This window comes from Leucoraja erinacea, chromosome 1, assembly GCF_028641065.1.
Source record: "Leucoraja erinacea ecotype New England chromosome 1, Leri_hhj_1, whole genome shotgun sequence".
In the NCBI taxonomy this organism is placed as follows: domain Eukaryota; kingdom Metazoa; phylum Chordata; class Chondrichthyes; order Rajiformes; family Rajidae; genus Leucoraja; species Leucoraja erinaceus.
The window spans coordinates 124,535,254-124,559,419 of record NC_073377.1 but is presented as its reverse complement, the minus strand read 5'-3'; the positions used below and the strand labels follow the sequence as shown (position 1 = coordinate 124,559,419).

General features: G+C 40.6%; 1 protein-coding gene across 2 annotated transcripts in view; it reads left to right on the top strand.

Moving 5' to 3' along the window:
* Nucleotides 1–24,166, top strand: part of LOC129701614 (janus kinase and microtubule-interacting protein 1-like) — a 320,171-nt gene that overhangs the window by 155,883 nt on the left and 140,122 nt on the right. For both annotated transcript variants that reach the window (XM_055642935.1, XM_055642929.1), the window contains exon 4: nt 11,878–12,375. In XM_055642935.1, coding sequence (XP_055498910.1) covers nt 11,878–12,375 — 498 coding nt within the window. The remainder of the gene's footprint in view (nt 1–11,877; nt 12,376–24,166) is intronic.

The window sequence follows — 24,166 nt, the reverse complement described above, 5'->3', positions numbered from 1 at the left end:
TGGTCCATATCCCTCCAAACCTGTCCTATCTATGTACCTGTCTAACTGTTTCTTAAACAATGGGATAGTCCCAGCTCAGCTATCTCCTCTGGCAGCTTGTTCCATACACCCACCACCCTTTGCATGAAAAGGTTACGCCTCGGATTCCTATTAAACCTTCCCTTTCAATTTGAACCTATGTCCTCTGGTCCTCGATTTCCCTGCTCTGAGCAAGAGACTTTATGCATCTACCTGATCTATTCCTCTCATGATCTTATACGCATCTATAAGATCACCCCTCACCGTCCTGCGCTCCATGAAATAGCGACCCAGCCTACTCAACCTCTCCCTATAGTTCACACCCTCTAGTCCTGGCAACATCCTCGTAAATCGTTTCTGAACCCTTTCAAGCTTGACGATATTGTTCCTATAACATGGTCCCCAGAACTGAACACAATATTCTAAATGCGGTCTCACCAACGTCTTATACAATTGCAACATGACCTTCTATACTCAATACTCTGACTGATGAAGGCCAAAGTGCCAAAAGCCATTTTGACCACCATATCTACCTGCAACCCGACCTTCAAAGAACCATGCATCTGTACTCCTAGATCCCTCTGCTCCACAACACTACACAGAGGCCTACCATTTACTGTGTAGGTCCTGCCATTGTTCAACGTGCAAAATGCAACACCTCACACTTCTCTGTATTAAATTCCATCAAACATTCCTCCGCCCACCTGGCCAATCGATCCAGATCCTGCTGCAATCTTTCACAACCGTCTTCACTCTCTGTAAAACCACTCACTTTTGTATCATCAGCAAACTTGCTAATCTTGCTCTGTATGTTCTTATCTAAGTAATTGATGTAGATGACAAACAGTAACGGGCCCATCATCGAACCCAGAGGCACACCACTACACAAGTCTCTAGTCCAAGAAGCAACCTTCCACCAACTTTCCATGGAGCCAATTTGCTATCCATTCAGCTATCTCTCCTTGGATCCCATGTGATCTAACCTTCCAGAGCAGCCTGCCATGCGGAGCTTTGTCAAAAGCCTTACTGAAATCCATGTACACAACATCTACAGCTCTGTCCTCATCGATCTTTTTGGTCACGTCTTCAAAAAAATCAATCAGTTTTGTGAGACACGACCCCCCACGTACAAAACCATGCTGACTCTCCCTAATCAGCCCTTGCCCATCCAAATGCCTGTATATCCTATCCCTCAGAACACTCTCTGTAACTACAGATGTTAAGCTAATCGGCCTATAGTTCACAGCATTTTCCCTTCTTGAAAGGAGGTACAAAATTTGCCACCCTCCAGTCTTCCAGCACCTCTCCTGTATTTAAGGATGAATCGTAAATTTCAACCTGGGCTCCCACAATTTCCTTTCTAGTTTCCTGCAATGTCCTTGGATATATCTGATCAGGCCCTGGAGATTTGTCAACCTGCAAACACGACAGTACCTTCAATACTTCTTTGACGGTAACTCTGACTGCTCTCAAGACACTTCCATTGACTGCCCCAAGTTCCTCCATCCTACTGTCTTTCTCCTCGGTAAATCCACAGGAGAAATAGTCATTGAGAACCTTGCTCATCTCCTGTGGCTCCACACAGAGGTGACCGCTTTGAGTCCTGAGAGGTCTCACTCTATCTAGTTACCCTTTTCCCCCTTATATATTTATAAAATCTTTTGGGATTGGCCTTAATGCCTCAATTTCCAATGTCAGCCAAGCTTCCTAATGTTTGCCTGCTTTGCCCTTCACTCTATCCTGAGCTTTCGTCAGCACACTTTTAAAAACATCCCACTTTGTTCATTTACCCTCAAATAACCTGCTCCAGTCAACTTGAGCGAGACCTTCTCTCATACCCTCAAGGTTGGCCTTACCCCAGTTGAGCATTTTAACACATAGACCCTCTCCATCCCTATCCATAACTATCTTAAACCTAATCGAACTGTGGTCACTGGTCCCAAAAGGCTCCTCCACATACACTTCATTAACTTGCCCTTCCCAATTTCCCAATACGAGATCCAGCATTGCCCTCTCACGTGTGTGTGCCTCCACATACGAAAAACTCTCCTCAACACTTTTGAGGAATTGCACCCCATTTAAACTCTTCCCACTATGATTTTCCCAGTCTATATTGGGAAAGTTAAAACTCCTTATTTGACTTGCATCTGTCTGCTATCTCCTGGCACATTTGAACAAATAAATGGAATGGTTGTGAAATGAGAGCCATTGAATAATGCAAGCAAAGGGACAATAGCTGAGGGGAGACCATCGTTCAGGAAGAAGACATTTCAGAAACATTTCTGAAACATCTGTGGGGAAAAGCCTGTCAATGGAGCAGGCACAATGTAGATGGAGGAACTACAAAAATGGTGTCCATGCAAGAGGCAGGGTGGGAGTTCAGAAGTTCATAGGAGCAAAATTTGGCAATTCGGCCCATCAAGTCTAGTCTGGAAGTATAGTTGTGATAGCTGTGGGAGTCTGTGAGCTTTGAGTCTGTGATGGATATTTGCCACTACTCTATTTACTGGTTCCTTTAGTGATCTTAATTTTTATTTCAAGCTATACAGCCTGGCTTAGCTTTATGATTGGCTGACTAGCTTTCAGTGTCGGCTACCTTTGCGGCATGGAGGCCATCGTAAAGTTGGGCCAAGGACTAACTGATTAGCCACAGACTTTAAGTGAGTCTAAAACTAGAGGGCTAAGATTTAAGATGAGAGGGAAAAGATTTACAAGGAACCTGCGGGGAAACTTTTTCATTCAGAGGAGGTGATACAGGTGCAATTATGACATTTAAAAGACACTTGGACAGGTACATGGGTAGGAAAGGTTTGGAGCGATTTAGGTCAAGTGGGCTTAGCTCAGTTGGGTATGGACGAGTAGGGCTGATGGGCCTGGTTCTGCGCTAAACATTGCACTAAACATTTTTCCCTTATCATGTATCTATACACTGTAAATGGATCGATTGTAATCATGTATTGTGTTTCTGCTGACTGGTTAGCATGCAACAAATGCTTTCCACTGTACCTCGGAAGGCGGTGGAGGCCAATTCACTGGATGTTTTCAAGAGAGATTAAATTTAGCTCTTAGGGCTAATGGAATCAAGGAATGTGGGGAAAAGGCAGGAACTGGGTACTGATTTTGCATGATCAGCAATGATCGTATTGAATGGCGGTGCTGACTCCCTAAGGGCCTCATTGGCCTACTCCTGCACCCATTTTCTATGTTTCTATGTTGCCATGGTACATGTAACAATAGAACTGAACTGAGCTGTAATGCTCTACGATTCTATAACTGCTCTGATGCAGCATTTGTGGTGAGCATTGGCTGTATTTAAAGTAATGACAGGTATTCTTTGATTTATAGATATTTGATTTATAATGTTCACTTTAGGGCATCCTTTTGATGTATGGATCTACTTTTCTTGCAAACAAAATACTGTATTATTTGGGCCTTGGAAACTGGTCTAAATTGCCCAGAATCCATTTTGCCCAGTTTTTATTATTGATTTTCATATTCTTAATGAAATAATTGTTTATGAATTGAGGAATGGCTCCATAACGTGCAGGCAGGAAGAAGTTGACCTCATATGTTGCAATACTTGCATTGCACATAAAGGAAGCATGTTCATTGTTTTTGCTGATCCTTGCCTCTGTTTTCAGGGGTGCAGGAATTTGACCTCTATTGAATGAAACCCAGAGATGCAGGAAATGTTCATCAGGTCCTACTTCTCTTGCCACACATCTGTGATAAGAGAAAGGCTGTAGGTCTCTAATGAAAAATCAACAGAATAACATTGTGAACTGTTTCCTGTAAAGCTGTTTGGTCCTAAACAAAATTTAACTCAAGGGCATGGATGGATTGGATAACCTTTTCAAAGAGGCAGCACAAGCACAATGGGCTAAATGGCCTGTATCTGTTTGGAAAATTGTCATCATTCTTTCATATGTGGCAAAATGGGGCTGAAACCTGCAACTGATGAGGTGCGCACAGTGCCGCTCACTATGGTGCTCTGTCTATCTGCTCCCATTAGGGTGGAGGTGAGGTACAACTGGCGGCTAGTCGGCCGGTGCCCACTTTGTGCCACCCGTGGAAATTGTAAATTTCATTCATTGGGAAAAAAAATCAAAGTGATGGGGAACTCCTACTGCTTGTGAAACTGTAGCTTAACAGGAATGGGTGTTACAAGTAGGGCAGGAGTTGGGCTGGGTGGAGATGAGTGGAAAAATAAAATATGTGTGTGTGTTGGAGGGGGTGTGGTTTTGGTTGGTGGAGGCAGTACTAAAGAGTTAGATTTAATTTGTACCATATTTTTGATTTTTAAGGTAAATCAGATTTTTTCATTATATTTTACTCCAGGCTTCATTTTCTTATGCATCGTAACTTTTATTATTTTAGTTTGACTGAACATTTAATGGGTTGTGGAGCCAGCAGTATTGTGAGCTAGAGTCCGCATGACTGGAGTACTGACCTGCCTGTGACCATCGTGTCAAAGTACAGGCACAGTTAAGGGGCTGTCCCACTGTACGAGCTAATTCAAGATTTTCCCAGAGTTTAAAAAAAAATCAAACTCGTGTTAAGCATGTAGAATGTATGTAGCGGCTACGTCGGAGCTTGGGACGTCTCTTAGCGGCTCGTAACGCTAACGGCAGGTACTCGGGAAACTCGGTAAACTCGTGAAGACTCGTGAAGATTTTTCAACATTTAGATTTGGAATTCACTGATTGTTGTCTCCTAATTTCCAGGGTGGAGAGAGCGAGATGCATTAGTGCGAGGCTTCGGCCGTGGGCTTGAATCGGCCCGTTCACGGGGTCTTTCATCGGCCGGTGAGAGCTTCAACATCGGGAGCCTTGATCGCCTCGATGGAGCAGTTTGATTTTAAGCCGCGCCGGGTGATGAAAGGCCCCGCGAATGGGCCGATTCAGCCCTTAGAAACCGTCTGATAAAGTCCGGATGATAAAATATGGGGGGGATTGTCCCCCACCTCTCAAAGAATGGGGGGAGGGACGTGTCCCCTCTGTACCCCCCAGGATTTCCGCCCCTGCCTTTGGGAGCTTTGAGTTGCTGGAATGACGTGCCTAGCTGTTGTTGGTGTGATCTTTCAGCTCTATAACAGCAGATTATTTCCAATATCTGCAGCTATAAATGGAATTGATGAAAGCTATCCAAGGTCAGATATGTACATGTTTCTTGTCAGTTTGGGACCAGTCGTCTCAGTCTGAATTTGTTGTCTTATGTTGGTTTGCCAATCAATGGTCATTGGTCAATGCTGTCTCCAAAGCAACAGTGAAGTTGGTTATTATTTAAAGTACACTGTATGATTCATGATAGGGGACTTAACAGTTGGATGGCTACGCTGAATTCTTTCTTATTTGCAAAGCAATGTTAACAAAGAAAAGGTGTGGGAGAGTGGGAAAATAGGGAGAGTTCTTCTGAGAACGAGCACAAACCATAGACAGAACGATTTAATGCATTGTACATTTTGCTCACAAGGCATGGAGACCTGACCCCATTCTCTGTTCTGATTTATGTTTTTCATTCTTGCTATGCCTAAACCATGCACAGGGCAGCTAATGTACATCCACTGTAACCATGTCAAAACACCATTAGCCAGGACACACAAAATTCTCTCCAATTGGGTTATGACATTTTTACCAAGATTATTATTTTTGCTGCAACAACCAAATTCAGTAAATATCAAATTGTTACACTCGCTGCTTGCCCATCATCATTGAGGAATTGGTGGGAAACGGTGCAGTTCATGCAAGATGACACAAAGTGCTGTAGTAACTCAACAGGTCAGGCAGCATCTCCAGGGAACGTGGATAGGTGACTACTGTTTCAGACTGACTGATTCAGAGAGATTGACAAATCAATCAGTCTTACCCTGAAATGCCACCTTTTCATGTTCTCCAGAGATGCTGTTTGACCAGCTGAGTTGCTTCAACACTTTGTGTCCTTTTCTGTAAACCAGCATCTGCAGTTCCTTGTTTCTATGGTAAATGCCCTGCCATTCATCAGATCTCTCAGACATGAATATCTGTCACAACAGGTTCATGGTTCCCAAGATCAGTGAATATTTCTTCAAAGCTTATCACACTAAAATTCTACCACTGGCTCACCTAATGGCCCACACTCCCATTTAGCATCTACCCTCCCCCCCATCCTCACATCAGTCTGAAGAAGAGTCTCGACCCGAAACATTACCTATTTCTTTCGCTCCATAGATGCTGCCTCACCCTCTGAGTTTCTCCAGCATTTTTGTCTACCTTCAATTTTCCAGCACCTGCAGTTCCTTCCTAAACATACCACACAGTCTTCATCACCAGGACCCAAATTTAACATTTATGTACTCTAGTGTGGTCTTGCACAAATGATGCTGCTGCAAGCCTCATGCCCAGACATCACGGCTCCCACACTGCTTACTGTTGAACTCGGACATTACTCACATGGATTGTCAAATCTATGTCAAACACATTTGGTTAATTGCACCCAATTCCAGACACCATGTGTCGGGAAGTGTGTTATGACCTCAACATGTCAAATATAGTGAAATGGTAAATTTTAAGAAGGATGCCTGGATTAGGGGCTATCAGCAACAGGGAGATGTTGAACAGACTTGGATTGTTTTCTCTGCAATACCGGAGGTTGTGTGGAGACCTGATAGAAGCATCTAAAATTGTGAGAGGCATAGGTAGAGTAGACAGTCAGAATCTTTCTCTCAGGATGAAATAATCAAATACTAGAGGAGATAGGTTTAAGGTGAGAGGGGCAAGGTTTATAGATAAGCGGAGCCAATTCTTTGCTCAGAGGGTGGCGGGTGCCTGGAACATGCTTCCTGGGGTGGTGGCTGAAGCAGATAGAAGAGTAGCATTTTAAAATACTTTTGGATAGGCATTCGGATATGCAGGGAATGGAGGGTTCATGGGTTACGTGCAGGTAGATGAGTGATGGTGTTGGCATCCTGTTTTGCACAGAAATTGCGGGTCAATGAACCTGTTCTTGTGCTGTATTCTATGTTTTATATACTCTTAACTAAAACAGTCAATTGCACATCTGTACAAGACCCCACTCATCTCGATGGAATTCTCTCTCAACCTTTGTTCCAATATATAGAATGCATACAATACACAGAACAAGGTCATTTTAGAATCCATTATACCACATCCTTTTAAATAATGTATAATTCCGGTGTAGTTAATCAATTTTCATTTGGATGAAGCTATGATTAGGCACGGAAAATATAACGTTGACTGGCGATTCAGTGGAAAACGTCTGCACAATGCTCTTTGGCCTGTTTTTAATCAGCTTAGTTTGAAATCTTGGACTCCGTATTAATGACGTGCACTGGCTTAAGGCTAATTGGAATTAGATTTTGGCCAACTTCCCTTGAGTCAAGTCCACATGAATCAAAAATAGCTGCTGGCTTTATTATTATTCCATTTGGAATTAAAGTAAGTGGTCCAGAGCTCCAGAATTGCATGTAATCCAGGCTGATAGACCAATCACCCCTGTTGTGCGTCTGTGACTTGGGGCTTTCAGTTCTGAAACCAGTGGAAGATTTTTAATGGCAATTCATGTTTTCTCTTTTACTATATAACTTGGTTTGTTGCAATTGGAACATTTTGAGTCTTTTTTTAGGTGGTGGTGTGGCTGGGATATTCTGCGTCTACTTACATCAGACAATGTGTTTAAACTTTCCTGTTAACCTCGTCCAACAAACCTGCCAGTAGTCATAACAACCAATATCATTTGGTAGATGTATCGTGTTTGCTTTCCTAATTATCACCAATTTGAACCTTCAGACTGATGAAGACTGATGTCATCTGACTAGTTCAAAATTGGGAAAAGAGGATCAAAGTAACTCACAGTAAATAAAAAATCAGGATTTGCTAACATAAAACTCACTATATTCATTGCTCCGGTCTTTCACTGGTGATTTAGTGCATTTCTTGGTTCAGTCTGTTGAAACGCTGTGTTAAGGCATAACAAGACTTCCCTGCATCCTGCCTTGCATGGTTTTCCTGCTAATTTCATTCATTTGACACCCAATTTTAATTCCATACCTAAATTTGGTATCAGTTATAGAAAGCCTAGTGTTATCTCTCTATTGATGCAAGATGGGTTAGTAATGTCCACTGCAACTGAGGAGGCAGCAAATATGCAAAATTTATTAGGCATTTTCAAGAAGGCTACTTCATACCAGTTGTGTTGTGGGCACTCAGCAACATTGGACCATTTGGGTTGGGAGCAGTGTGAATTCAACTTAAAATAAGATGTGATAAATGGGCATTAGAACTAGAGTGATAGTCATACAGCACAGAAACAGGTCCTTTGCCCAACTCATCCACGCCGACCAAGATGCACAATCCAATCCAGTTCCATCTGCCTGTATTTTGTCCATATCGCTCTAAACCTTTCCTATCCATTTTTGTATCTGTAAAAATTCCTTTTAAATATTGTTATTAAACCTACCTGAGGAAGCTTGTTCCAAATACCCGCCATCCACAATATGAAAAAGTTGACCCTTGGATCCCTATTAGATCTTTCTCCTCTCACCTTAGACCAATCTCCTTGCTCCTAATTCCACTACCCTGGGTAAAATAATCTGTGTGCTTAATTGTCAAATAAATCCAAAACAGAATAATGTAATTCTTACTTGTGGCAGCATAACAGGCCTGTAAACATAATAGTCATAGATAACATATAATAAACAAAAAAATAATAGATTAGTAATTGCAATATTTGTGCAAAACAAACCCAAAGTCTTTATTATAACAAAAGAGTCCATAGTTCATAGTTTAGTTAGTGTTGTGTAGCGTTCAAGAGTCTGATGGTTGTCGGCAAGAAGTTGTTCTTGAACCTGGTGGTAATGGTTTTCTGAGTCCGATCCTTTCTTCCCGATGGTGGGAGTGAAATGAGAGTGTGGTGTGGGTCTTTGATGCTGGCTGGTGTTTTGAGGTAGCACCTCCTACAGAACTGGGGTGGGGTGGGTGGTCAGGGTGGTCAAGGGCATAGTCTCAAAGCAAAACACAGCAGTTATTCGAAGTCTGAAATAAAATAAAACAGAAAATGCTGAGAAAAAACACTCAGCAGATCAAGCACAATAATGTTCATGTTTTAGTTCATTGACTTTCAACAGTTCTGTCAATGATAACTGTTTTCCCTTCACATTTTCTGCTGAACCTGCGAAGAATCACCAATAGTATTTACTTACTGGAACCATTTGAAAGTCATTTAAATTGCCATTCAACTGTATGTGTTTTAACTTTAGATTATTGAATGCTCGCTCATCAATGCCGTTAAAATTTATCAACAAGATTAATGTTTTGGATCCTGATGTTAAAATGCTTTTCTTTCCATGAATTCTTTCATAATTCTGAAGTGGAAATTTGTAACTGTAAGGAAGTGTATGAGATTTCATACAGAAGAAAGCTTGGAGATTATTTTAGGTTATGCATCCCATCATTTAAATCACATATTATTACTGAATCTATCCTCTGCGATAGGAGGTGTGCAAAGATATCCTGCAAAATTCTACTGCTGATTGATTTTTCTTGCTCTTTTAGGTTTGGCTTGTTGCAGGTAGTATAGGATCAATGAAGCCCACCAACTATCTCCTTTTGGGGTATCCCTTCAGTTGCATTTTCTTTTTTTTTTTCTAGTTTCCATGGTCCTCTTGCCTCCAGTTATGGTGTGCCCTCAAATTTTTTTTTCTAATCAGCCTACAGGGCTGATAATAGTCGTATTCATTAAGTTAACATTGAAATGTTTTCACCCCATAGATGCTGCTTGACCTGATGCGCATTACCTGTACTTTATGCTTTCTTGCCAGTCTGCCCTTTCCCACAGTATAATTATGTATTTTGGCTGAAGACAATGGCTGTTCATCCTCTGGACCAGCGCTTAAAGTAGAATTTGAGGACATGCTGTTTATTGAGATGATCAGTGAACATATAAAATCATAAGATCAGACGGCATAGGTGCAGGATTAGGCCATTCAGCCCATTGAGTCTGCTCGAACATTCGATCAGGGCTGATCTATTTTTCCCTCTCAACTCCATTCTCCTGCCTTCTCTTTGTAACCTTTGACATTCTCACTAAACAAAACCCTTTCTAACTAAAGAAACTATCAGTCGCTGCTTTAAAAAATACCCAATGACCTGGCCTCCACCACCATCTGTGGCAATTAATTCCACAGATTCACCATCTTCTGGATAAAGAAATTCATCCTCATCTCCATTCTAAAGGTATATCCATTTATCACGGGCTGTGCCCTCTGGTCACAGACTCTCCCACTACTGACACATCCCCTTCACATCCACTCTATCTAAACCCTTCATGATTCAGTAGGTTTCAATGAGATACCCCCTCATCCTTCTGAACTTTGAAAATCCATAATACATTTAATTCCTGTGCATTTACAGTAAGATTTGTCATGCCTGCAACTTTGGTGATGCCATATGCCATCTCCTTCAGTCACTTAGGATGCATTTCTAACTTCAATCACTTAAGAATGCATTCTTAGGATGTTTAAATATTTTGAGTACCAGCTCATCCATTGCTCTAAATTCCTGCCCCACTGTGCTCCTTCTTCTTCTTCTTTCATGTGGCGTGCACAGTCTAAAGTTGTAGGACAACTTGTTCTATTTGATCTTCCGTTTGTGCATGTCGAGTTGATTGCATTAGTCGAAACAGGGCGGACCACGTGAAGGTTGCAACCTGTGCTAGAGTGGCAGTGGGACATAACGAATGGTTTAAGCCGGATGCTTCCATCTTTAGTTTAGTTTAGCAATAGAGCATGGAAATGGGCCATTCAGCCTACCCTGTCGATGCTGACCATCGATCACCCCTTCACACTAGTTCTATGTTATCCCACTTCCCCATCCATTCCCTACACACAAGTGGTAATTCACAGAAGCCAAACACCAACCCAACTCAATGTTAGGAAGTGGGAAGAAACTGGAGCACCCAGAAGAAACTAGTGTGGTCACAGGGAGAACATGCAAGCTCCACAGAGACAGCTCCCGAGGTCAGGATTGAACTTGGGTCTCTGGTACTGTGAGGCAGCAGCTCTATCAGCTGCACCACCATTTATACACCTTGTTGTAATAAGTCACTGTTGACGTTGTCTACCCAAGTTTTTCCCAGTCTTCCTTGGCTTCTTGCTCAAGAATAATGGAAAATGTTTCAGCCATTGGCTTCAGCTGATCGACCCAATTATACACTTAGGGAAAATGCATCACCTATGAGAATGCAGAATGTGCTGTAAACATTCAGTAGGTTAGGCAACATTTGTGGAGTGAAAATAAGCAGGGTTGATATTTCAACATTTTTGCTCCAGAGATGCTACCTGACCTCTTGAGTAATTGGAGCAATTTTTGTTCTGATTTCAATTTTCCAGCACCTGCAGATTCTTTGCTTTTCAGTCAATGGGAAGGTGGTACTTGATACAGATTTTATTTCAAGAGTCAAGTCAAGAATGTTGTATCGTTATATGTTCCGAAACAGAACAATGACATTCTTACTTGCAGCAGCACAACTGGTTTTGCAAACCCAGTAAACATCATAATGAACAACAAAAAATATTATATAAAAAACAGGCAATCAGTGAAAAGACAAAAACATTGCCCCCAAGTGGATGTAGTTCAGAGCTTATTTGGAGAATGTTGTGTCCAACGAATGGTCGTTGGGAAGATGTTGCTCCTGAACCTGGATGTGAGTTTTCAGGCAGCATCTTCCCAATGACCATCAAGCTGTTCAATATGCAAGTAAGAATGTCATTGCAGGAGTGATGGCCAGGGATGGCCAGGGTGGGGTGGGTCTCTGATAGTGCTGGGTGCCTTTTTGCCTAAATTTGTTGTTTCTTTTGCTGTCCAGGTGAACAAGCTGGAAAGAGAAAAGGTGCAGGAAGTGAAACAAGTGCGAGAGCTGGAGCAGCATAAGCACACGGTGCTCACTACCGACCTCAAGTCCAAGCTGCACGAAGAGAAAATGAAGGAGCTGCAAACGGTGCGGGAGGTTCTGTTGAAGCAGCACGAGCAGGAGCTCGCCCGGGCAATGAAAATTAAGGACGGCGAAATCCAACGTCTACAGTCCACGGTCAACATTCTGAGGGACGGGGCAGCTGACAAGGTCAAAACCGCCCTGCTCAATGAAGCCAGGGAGGAGGCTCGGAAAGCCTTTGACAGCGAGCGCACCAAGCTGCAGCAGGAGATAGTCGAGCTGAAGTCTGCCAAGAAACTGGTGGAAGAAACGCTAAACAACACCATCCAGGCTGATAAGAAGAAGGCCGCTGATCTCAGAAGTGCGTATCAGTCCCATCAGGATGAGATAACCAGAATAAAGAAAGAATGTGAGAGAGATATCCGCAGGCTGGTAAGTAGACTGCTTCCTGCTGTAAGGTTCAAGAGTGGAATTAACCCAGCTTTACAAACTGCAGACACTGAAGGTTAAAAATACAAAAGCTGAGTGATTGAGGCTTTCACAACTTGTATGTCTGTTCCCCAGACTGGAAATACTTGCTGTCATATGAAAACATTAAAAATAATTTGTCATTTGTGGCTTTCAAGTTGTGAGAGGGACATTTGGCATCATGATGTGATAGAATACCATGAGCTTGTGAAAATGATAAGGTTATCAGCAGTGTCCAAGCTCAGTCTTTAAAGCTGGGGTACATGACCATGATTCCTGTTCTGTTATTCCATCAACAAGATGCATAAATACATAATTGTGTTCTGCTTTTAAATGAGTAACCAACCCTGTTCTAAAGGAAAATAATAATTAAGTCTTTGCTTAGATTCTTAACAAATGTTTTCATTGGATATTTCCCTGGATTTTTCTGGAGGCCTGGGCTATAGAAATAGGTGCACCTATTAAATTGGACACTTTAAAGGACTTTAACCATACACCATTTTTCCCTACTTGTCAAAACAGTGTGAAGCCATTAATCATAATTTTTTGGCATGCAGCTTGAGCAATTTTTCTAATTTTAATCCAGTTTTAAAACTACAGCTTGATTGATTGCTTCAAGATCGAGTTTAAAAAATAAAAATGTATTCAAAGGCCGAAACAAATAGGTAGGATAATATTCAGTTCCTAAATTGTAGATATTTAGTACTAATATCTCTTCATAATTCCAGACTCCAAATCGGTATATATAATTGTGCTCCCAATTTCAGAGCCTCTTTTGGGTTTTCCATTAAATTACATACATGGATATTTATGTTAATAACTCTATTAATTGCTATTAATCAGTGGTTCAGACTACATTTATGTACACAGCTCAAAACAATTTGCAGCTCATTTACTCAGGGAAAATCAACACAATTAGACACCCGACAACTATTTGCGAATTTTGGTTTCATTCAAATGATTCGGTATAGAAGCATTCAACAAAAAAATGTTAAGGTTTTTTTATTGGTTAATTTTATTCCCATGTATTCTACAAATATAAATATCAAGATTTTTACATTTTTCATAACATATAATTAGCAATTTGGAATAGCTTGAATTTATAATAGTACAAGAAAAAAATCTTTCTTTTAAAACCTTTTTATTGGGTTTTTTTCCCCAAAGAAAAAGCAAAAATAAAACAGAAATAAACAGAGCAAAAGAATAATGATACACAAAACAATGGTGTTGATACATAGGGATCAGGATTACATTAATAACAGGTATAACCTAATATGAGACCGGAGTCAAAATACAGAATGAATATAGACCTTCCAATCTCTATGTAAATATAGTTAAATATTTAAAAGGAAACTTATAAATGTGTGAAAAAAAACACAAAAACAAAAAGAAAATTAGAAAATAAACAAAAAAAACAACCCCCTAAACTAAAGAAAGAAAAAAAGAGAATTATTGATAATAAAATACGCATAAAAATAAAATAGATTAAAAAACAAAGCAAAGCAAAACCGAATCTGAACTGAGAATTTCAACAATATAAGTCTGTTTGTCGTCAAGTCCATTCCACCCTATCGAGGTAAAATAATTTTTATAACGGTTAAAGAGGGAGCAATTGATGTTGTGTGCAAATGTTCAATACATTTTCTCCAAGTCTTATCAAATTTCACAAAGGGTTCAACTGTCATTGATTTGTTCTAAATTTAAACATGATATCGTTTCCGAATACCACTGGAGAGTGGTCGGAGGGTTGGAGTCTTTCCATTTAAGTAAAATAAATCTTTTGTCGATTAATGTGGTAAAAGCAATCAACCGATGGGCGGAGCGGGACAAATGAATAGAATCTAACATTGGTAGCCCAAAAATTGCAGTAATAGGATGAGGTTGTAAATCTATGCCTATGACTACAGAAATAGTATCAAAAATTTATTTCCAATATTTTTCCAAAGAAGGGCAGGACCAAAACATATGGGTCAATGAGGCCACTTCAGAGTTACATCTGTCACAGGTAGGATTTATATAAAAACGAGCTAACTTATCTTTTGACATATGAGCTCTGTGAACCACCTTGAATTGTATCAAAGCGTGTCTTGCACACATTGAAGAGGTATTAACTAATTGAAGAATGCTCTCCCATTTCTCTATAGATAAAGAAATTTGGAGTTCTCTTTCCCAGTCATTCTTAATTTAATCAAATGTATCTATTTGTAATTTCAAAATCAACTCATAAATAGTTGTTATTAATCCTTTCTGATAAGGGTTCAACTGTAAAATGTTTTCCAAAATTTCGGATTGATGTGGTAGCGGAAATAGGGGTAGAGTAGCCTTCAAAAAATGTCTAATTTGTAAATATCTAAAAAAGTGTGAATTAGGTAAGTTATATTTATTGGAGAGTTGTTCGAAAGACATAAAACAACCCTCCAAAAACAAATCACGAAAAGCTACTAATTCCTTCCTCTTCCATAACGGAAAGGCTTGATCAGTACTAGATGGTTGGAAGAGAAAATTGGATAAAATAGGACTCGATAAGATAAAATCATTTAGTCCAAAAAACTTACGAAATTGAAACCATATTCGGAACGTATGTCTTATTGTTGGGTTAATCGTATATTTATTAAATCTCGTAATTGTAAAAGGTAACGAGGCCCCCAGAATAGCAGCCAATGATAGCCCTTGTAAGGAATCACGTTCTATGTTTATCCATCCTGGGCATTGGGTATCTTCTAAATCTTTTGACCAAAATGTTAGATAATGAACATTGACTGCCCAGTAGTAAAGTCTAAGGTTCGGCAATGCCAAACCACCATCTCTTTTTGATTTCTGTAAGTATTTTTCACCTAGTCTGGGATTTTTATTCTGCCATATATATGAAGAAATTTTTGAATCTCTAATATCAAAAAAGATTTGGCAATAAAAGTTGGTATCATCTGAAATAAATACAGAAATTTGGGTAAAATGAACATGTTAATAGCATTGATTCGGCCAATTAAGGATAAGGACATTGGTGACCATTTAGTAATGGTCAATTAAAGGCATAACATTAGCTTTAAATAAATCCTTGTGTTTCATGGTGATCTTAATGCCTAAAGAAGTAAAACATTTGGTAGTCAATCTAAATGGAAACTGTCCATAACTCGAAACTAGATTATTTAATGGAAAAAGCTCACTCTTACTAAGATTTAGTTTATAACCAGAGAAACTACTAAATTGATTAAGTAATGCTACTATTGCCGGAATAGATTTCTCAGCGTTAGAAATAAATAATAACAGATCATCTGCATAAAGAGATAGCTTATGTGTCTTATTCCCGCGGACAATACCAAATTATATTAGGGGATTCCCTAATAACGGTGGCTAAAGGTTCCAAAGCAATATCAAATAGTAAAGGACTTAAGAGACAGCCCTGTCTAGTACCTCGAAAGAGCCTGAAAAAGGGGGATCTCTGAATATTAGTAAATACAGAAGCCTGAGGCATGAGATATATCAGTTTGATCCAAGAGATACATTTTGGACCAATCTTAAATGTTTCAAGTGTATTGAATAAGTATTCCCATACTACTCTATCAAATGTCTTCTCGGCATCAAGTGAGATGACACATTCTGGGGTTTTATTAGATGCTGTATATACAATATTCATTAATCTCCTAACGTTAAAGTATGAGTAATGATTTTTAATAAAACCCGTCTGATCTGCAGAGATAATTTGCGGTAAAACCTTTTCCAATCTCACAGCTGATATTTTGGAAAGAATTTTGAAATCTACATCTTATAATGATCAAAATAAGTTCCATTTCCATTTGAAGATAGACACAAAATGCTGAAGTAACTCAGTGGAACAGGCACCTCTGGAGAGAAGGAATTGGTGATGTTTCAGGTCGAGACCCTTCTTCAGACTTCAAACTGGCCTGAAGAAGGGTCGAGACCCGAAACATCACCCATTCCTTCTCTCCAGAGACGCTGCCTGTCATGCTGTTACTCCAGCATTTTGTGTCATTCTTCGATTAAAACCAGCATCTGAAGTTCTTTTCATTACATTCCCATTCATTGGAACACCCACCTCTTGATTGTGAAGGAGCTGATTCATTGAGTGGAAATGTAAAGCCCACCAGAATAACTTACATTTATTTATATGGCTCCCTTACAGTGAATACAGTTACAAATTATTTGTAGAGACTAACCAAACAAACTTTAACACCAAGCTATAGATTGGATATTAACACTGTTCACTGCAAGCTTGGTCAGAGATGGGCTTCAACCATCGCCTGATTCAATGATACTTTATTTTCACATGTACCTAAGTACAGTGAAATGCTTTGTTTTACATATAACCCAGTAAAAGACCTCAGCCATGTAGCATTCCTCACTTAGACAGTACACACATGTTGCCATGTTTTGGTGGCAACAAAGTTACACAAAAGTTCACCGACACTCCTATCTACGGCCTCCAACCGCACGTGGCCTCAGCTCCCACTCCCCACTGGATCCCCCTTTCTAAAGATGGAACAAGAAATAGAGAGGGAAAGCAAAGGAATTGGGGATTGTTAAGTGTTGCCATCTGAAAGCACGGTGACCAGTGGTGGAAGTGTTCATGTTAGATGAGCTGTGGCTCTCTGACTCAGTACTGTGATTGCTGCAACAACTTCTAAATAGCAACTCATCCATATCTGGAACAAGCTGGCACCAGTCATACGGAACGTTTGTAGCTAACCATATTGGATGTGGTTTGCCCATTCGGGTAAATGCCAAGAAAGAATTTGCAAGTGTGTTAACCAGAATATATGATGACCAAGAACAATTGATCGGACGAGGGTTTTTTTTTCTAAAGAAATAAAACCTTAGGGCAACTTCACAAAGGTCTTTAAAATTGTGGGATATAAAGAGGATTCCACTTACAGCAAGTTCAAAATCGGGATCGATACATTTCAGTATGTCACCAATAACTAGTTGGAAAATCATGGAATGGAGTTTAGAGATACAACACACTGCTGGAGGAACTCAGTGGTCAGGCAACATCCATGGAGGGAAGTGGCACAGTGGATCAGCGGTAGAGTTGCTGCCATACAGCGCCAGAGACCTGGGTTCGATCCTGACTATGGGAGCTGTCTGTACGGAATTGTATGTTTTCCTTGTGACCACATGAGTTTTCTCTGGTTTCCTCCAATATTCTAAAGACATGCAGGTTCGTAGGTTGAAGATAGACACAAAAATCTGGAGCAACTCAGCAGGACAAGCAGTATCTCTGGAGAGAAGCAATGGGTGACATTTCACACCGAGACCCTTTGTCAGACCCTTTTTCTTGACCCGAAACGTAACCCATTCCTTTATTCCAGGGATGCTGCCTGCCCTGCTGAGTTACTCCAGCTTTTTGTGGGTCTATCTTTGGTTTAAACCAGCATCTGCAGTTCCTTCCTACACCGGTTTGTAGGTTAATTGGCTTCTATAAATTGTAAGTTGTACCTAGTGTGTAGAATAGTGCCAGGCTACGTTGGCATGGAGTCGGTGAGCTGAGGGGTCTGTTTCCATGCTGTATCTCTAAAGTCTAAAGAGCCCTTCAGCCCACTGTACATTAGATGTATGTAATTCCACTTTTCCACCCACTCACTAAACACTAGGAGCAATTAATGTACAAACCTGCATGTCTTTGGAAGCTCGAACTTAGAGAGTGGTTAGAAATCATCTTCCTGTAGTCCAATCCATTTGTTTCTCTGATTCATCGCTGCTGCTTTTCAAAGTGGCTGTTAACCTTTCAGCCATCTCAGCTTATTCTGTAAACTCTTTAACTCATGCCAGCTCTTCCACTAATCAACGTGAATTTCTCAGTAATGTCCCCAGGGATGATTATTAAAGATGTTTTCATGCAATTGGATATAATATATAACTGTGTTCTTATGAACAATGCTCTCTTGCTCAACTAATGTCTGCTTCAAAAAGCATTGCAGCTCCCAAATAAGTGTTCATTAAAAACCACTATCTCTGTTCTCACAGTGGAGGCTGCAGTTGAGTGAGTCAACAGATAATATCATCCTGTGCATCTTTTAAACTCCAAGTGCAATATCTCTCCAGGATATGAGCAAATATACCATTTGATCACTGCAATTCTGGCATTTTAAAAACATTTATATACATGTGGAAGATACAGGGCATAATGAATGAATGGATATAAAATGCAAAGTAACCCAAGGCTGTAATCCTAGTTGACAAAGACTATCCAAATGGATTAATTTATAAGATATAGCAGGGACCTAGAATAGGTTTGATTAATCACAATCAGACAGGGAATGACTGAAGAAGGGTCTCGACCCGAAACCTCATCTATCTTTTTCTGCAGAGGTGCTACCTGACCCGCTGTGTTACTCCAGCATTTTGTGTCTATCTTCAGGGAATGACAAAATATATGTTAAAGTAATGTCCCAGTGGTATATTTCCTGTACATTCCATTGTGTCTGATTTTTGTAAGGATGTTATGAGATAATTTACATAGATTGATTATTTGAATAGGGATACTTCTGGTTTAAATGATTGTGTTATTCCCCACAGTGTTCCCTGCCCCCAAAACAGAGAGGAATGTCATTTAAGGAAACCAATTGTTGCATTGCACTTCCATTGGAAGTGAGAGCCCTGCAAGGTGTATAATATTTTTGGCACTGTCATAGGCATTTCTTATATATGCTGTCACAACGCACTGTAGTCTCTAAACAAACCTTCAGTAATTTTCCTTGCCCTCCATTACAGAATAATAGTGTTTTAAACCAATAACTCGACACTAGCAGTGGCAATAAATATATAAATAAATAAATAAAGAGCAGCTTTCCAGCCCCTTATCTCATTGGCCACGCTTGGCTGCAAATCGGTGTCAATATAGTGGACCACCTTCCTCTAGTCGTGGGGGTGGGAGATTGGGGGTGGGGGGCTCACAAGTGGAACAGCTTAGGGCCTCTCTTCATCTAAATCCGGCCCTGATTTCCAATCTACCTTTGCTAAGGTCAGCAAAGATCTCTGCTCCCCAACTTATCCAAGGCATGAAATGTGCCTCTCTAGCACACTGTGTCACTGATTCTTCTGGGCATGATAACAGTAACATGCTAATTACACATATGAACGCCACACTTTGTCCTCCTGTCCAAAATCAGAATACCCGTGTTAAATCTTAGGACCAATTTCAGTGGCAAGCTTAGCCTTTATCTATAGCATGCGAAAATGTTTTAGTTTTAGTTTTTAAGTGTTACAGATACAGCATGGGAACAAGCCCATCAGCCCACCAAGTCCACACCGACCATCGATCATCCGTACACTATCACTCCTGCACCCTAGGGGCAATTCACAGAAACCAATTAACCTACAAACCTGTATGTCTTTGGAGTGTGGGAGGAAACAGGAGCTCCCGGAGAAAACCCGTGGGTCGTGGGGAGGACATACCAACTCCATCCAGAAGGCACCCATAGTCAGGATCGAACCAGGGTCTCTGGCACTGTAAGGCAGCAGCTCTACCCCTGCGTCACTTTGCTGCCCTTGTTGGGCACTAAACCTAGCATTATGAGTATATAAATGATGTGTCCTAATATTTAAGTCCATAAAATTAAATTGTGATGAAACTCCACAGCTTTTACAGAAGAATGGTAAATATAGCAACAATTAAAAATGTCCACACTGAATTTCATTGAAACTGAAGTTCCATTTGCACTCATTGAACCTTTGCATGGAAGAAGTGTAATCTTGATGCAAGTGCTGGAAAATCGTGACAGGAATTCATTAAATAAATGCATCTGTTCTCACGCCTTTAGTGAGACAACTCGTCATCCTTGATAATTCATACTCAAATCGGTCCTTAGGGTACGTCTTATTCTAAGTTGTAATAGATTTATAAATGGAAACTAAATTCATAGCTCCTTTCTCAAATTTCTGAGATATTTATATGTGAAAAGACTTAGAAGGATTTGAGCGCTTTTGAATTTAATATTTTAAACATATTTGGTGACATTACCCATCTTGTCAGAAACAGATAAAAGTGAACATTTCAGGACATAGATTCTTCTGGTTAGGATTATTCAATGTTTAATGTTCTCCAGCTAAGAAGCCACTCATGTTAAAAGCACAGGTTGTTAAATCATTCTCAGAGATGTTGGTTCTGAAGAAGGGTCTCGACCCGAAACATCACCCATTCCTTCTCTCCAGAGATGCTGCCTGTAAGTTACTGCAGCTTTTTGTGTCTACCTTGTGTTGATTAACACCAATAGGCAGCATCTGTGGAAAGAGAAACAGTCAAAGGTTTTGGTCTGTGATCATCAGTCAAAACAGGGAAAGAGAAAGATCCCAGTTAGTTTTCAATAGGAGAGATGGTGGCAAGGGGATGGGCTGAACAAAAGGAATTTCTATGATAGGAGAATGGCAAAACATACCTGCACATTAAATGTGTAGAAACAAGGAACTGCAGATGCAGGTTTTCAAAAAAAAAAGACACAAAGTGCTAGAGTACCTCAGTGGGCCAGGCAGCATCTTTGGAGAACATGGATAAGTGATGTTTCAAGATCAGGCCCCTTCTTTAGGCTAATCTGTTCAATATATTGTTGAACAGACTAGCAAAGTTGTGGAATATGCTCGGCACGCTGGTCTTAAATGAGTAGAATTAAGAAAAAGTAAGCTGAACAGGCAGCATCAGTGGAAGGAGAAACAGATAATGTTTAAGATAAGGGACTGTTAATCAAATCCGAGTTGAATCCGAGTATAGAATAAGTTTACAAGAAGATACAAGGAACTGAAAATGTTCATTCACAAAAAAAATAATCAAGTGATTGGAGTAACTCAGTGGGTTGGGCAGCATTTCTGGAGAAATTGGATGTGTGACGTTTTGGTTCGAGACCCTTCTTCAGATATAAATCAACGTAAAAAATTATACTAAAAAATATACTAAAGAATGTTACACTCTAACAGCAAAATGTAGGTGAAACTAAAGGGCCTGTTCCACTCGGGCGAGATTTGCGCGTCACGCAGATGGCGAGCGAAGATTTTGTGAATCCCAAAATCCTGGGGCGCCATGTGCAACCACGTGTCACTGCATACGCCACCACGTCTCACCATGCGTGCGTTATGCATGCCATGCGTGCATCACATGCACGTCACAACGCGTGCGTCATGACTCGTAAATTATGTTGCGTAAATGACGCGCAAATTATGCCCTTAATGCAATTTCTTTGATATAGTGAAACCATGTGGTAGGTGGAATCAGTTTAAGCAACTACATCTGAGTTGGTGGGATCGTGCTAAACTAATATGCTGAATAATTTGTTACTAATGGCTTCTGGCACTCTGGGTCAAGTCCAGCTGGTCAGAAAAGGATGTGGTGTACAAGAAACTAGGGTTGGAGGATTGGACATGATTGATATGGGCATTTGGCCAAGATATTTTTGTGTTGGAAAAGATAATAAGAAAGGCATGACATTACATGGGGCGGTACAGTGTCGTAGCGGTAGACCCGCTGCCTTACAGTGCCAGAGACCCAAGTTCGATCCCAACTACGGGTGCTGTCTGTACGGAGTTTGTACGTTCGCCCTGTGACCGCATGATTTCTCTCAGGCTGCTCCGGTTCCCCCCCACATTCCAAAGATGTGCAGATTTGTAGGTTAATTGCCTCTGTAACTTGGCCCTAGTGCGTAGGATAGAATAAGTGTAAGAGGGAAGGGCCTGGTTCCATGCTGTATCTCAAAATTAGACTAAACACCATAAAATAGGATACAATAATGAAAGCAGCAATCTGAAAATTGTAAATCTGCTTCTGAGTAGTTCCCTTACAAAATCCAAATCCAATTTTGTTCTCTCAAGGCCACTTTGCCAGGCTGTGAGAGAAATATTTTAGTGTTATAGCCTAATGCTGTACTAGAAATTTATTGTATTACACCTTAGGGATACAAGATGCGCAAAGTTTTAATCCTCTTTATGGGGAAGACAATCTTGTTACGATTTTTATTTTGTAGCATCAGCAGATTATAATCTTGTTCTGCAGCTGACTGACTTTACAAGCAGAAGATTGAAGCCTGCAGAGTGAGATTAGTTTACTATAGGGGAAAGTGTTCAGCCATCTATAACCAAGCTTTGGTGGAGGGAATTGTCCAGGGGTTATAAGCCCAGATCTGATGGATTGCCTCCTGATAAAACTCTTTGGTTGTGCAAGTGAATAGTTTTATTTCCGTAGATTAGTGTCATCTAGTTATGGAACACTCAGATCTCATGGACTAGAGATCATTTTGATATGTCATAGAAAAAATAATGATAGAAATTGTAGTTGTTAATCATGCTAATGCAAAATCTACACTTTATCCTGTCAAGGCAAGGCCACCAGCATAATTAAAGACCAGTCTCACCTTGGTCACTCCCTCTTCTCCCCTCTCCCATCAGGCAGGAGGTATAGAAGTTTGAAAATGCATACCCCCAGATTCAGGGACAGTTCCTTCCCAGCTTTTATCAAACAACTGACCCGTTCTGTCACCAACTGGAGAGCGTTCTGACCTCCCATCTACCTCATTGGAGTCTTCAAACTAGCTTTAATTAGACTGACCGGGACTTTATTTTGCGCTGAACGTTATACCCTTAATTTTGTATCGACAGATGGCGCAATGGACTAAGTGTTCGGCTGGCAACCTGAAGGTGGCCGGTTCGAATCCTGCTTGGAGTGTGTACTGTCGTTGTGTCCTTGGGCAAGACACTTCACCTACCTTTGCCTGGGATTAGAGACGGAAATTAGCTACTGATTGGCTACAATCTCACATATTTACATGCAAATGTTAATTAATATGCACTGTCCCTATAAACAAAACATTAATTAATTACAGTGGACGGCTTGATTGTAATCATCTTGCAACCAGTCTTGTCACTGACTGGATAGCATGCAACAATAATGCTTTTCACTGTACCTTGGTACACGTGACAACCATAAACCAAACTAAAAGGGCATTCGGCCCATTGTCTGTGTGCTGGTTGTAGAAGAGTTATCCACCCTTGTCTCATCTTCCTTCACTAGGTCAGCAGTTTTGCAGATCGTTCCCAAATAACTGCAAGTCATGATACACCCCAAATAGTGAGTTGGAGACATGGCCTTGGACAACAGGGGAACTGCTCCTCCTGTTGCTCATCCCAGCCATCTGTTCACTGGATGACAAAGTGACCAGCTGTCTTTCTCTCACCAAGACCGTCAACAGCGTGACAGGCATGGGATCTATCTCCCAAATCATAGTGTGAACTCTGTCCATCGTGGTGCCCAGTGAGATTGAACTCCACCTTTCAACATCTCTCAGAAATATGCAAGGAGTGGTGACAACATGACTTTTGTTTCAGCTGTCTCAACGCAAAAGTCGCCTATTCCTTTTCTCCACAGATGCTGCCTGACCCGCTGAGTTGCTCCAGCCTTTTGTGTCTGTCTTCGGTGTAAACCAGCATCTGCAATTCCTTCCTACACATGTTTTTTTTACCTCACAAAAGATTTTGATTCCCATCAATTGAGAAGGACTCGTTCTCAAATTTGACTGCCCAAAGATATTCATCTCCATCTTATATTTCCTTCATGATGGCATGCAAGCTGTGAGTGTAACCAGTGGATTTGGAGCAAACTATTTGTGAAGCAAAGCTGTACCACTGCCCTGTTACTGCACTAATGGGCCTGTCCCACTTACGTGACTTTTTCGGCGACTGCCAGCACCCATCATAGTTCGTGACAGGTCGCCGAAAATTTTCAACATGTTGAAAATCCAGTGGCGACCAGAACAAGGAA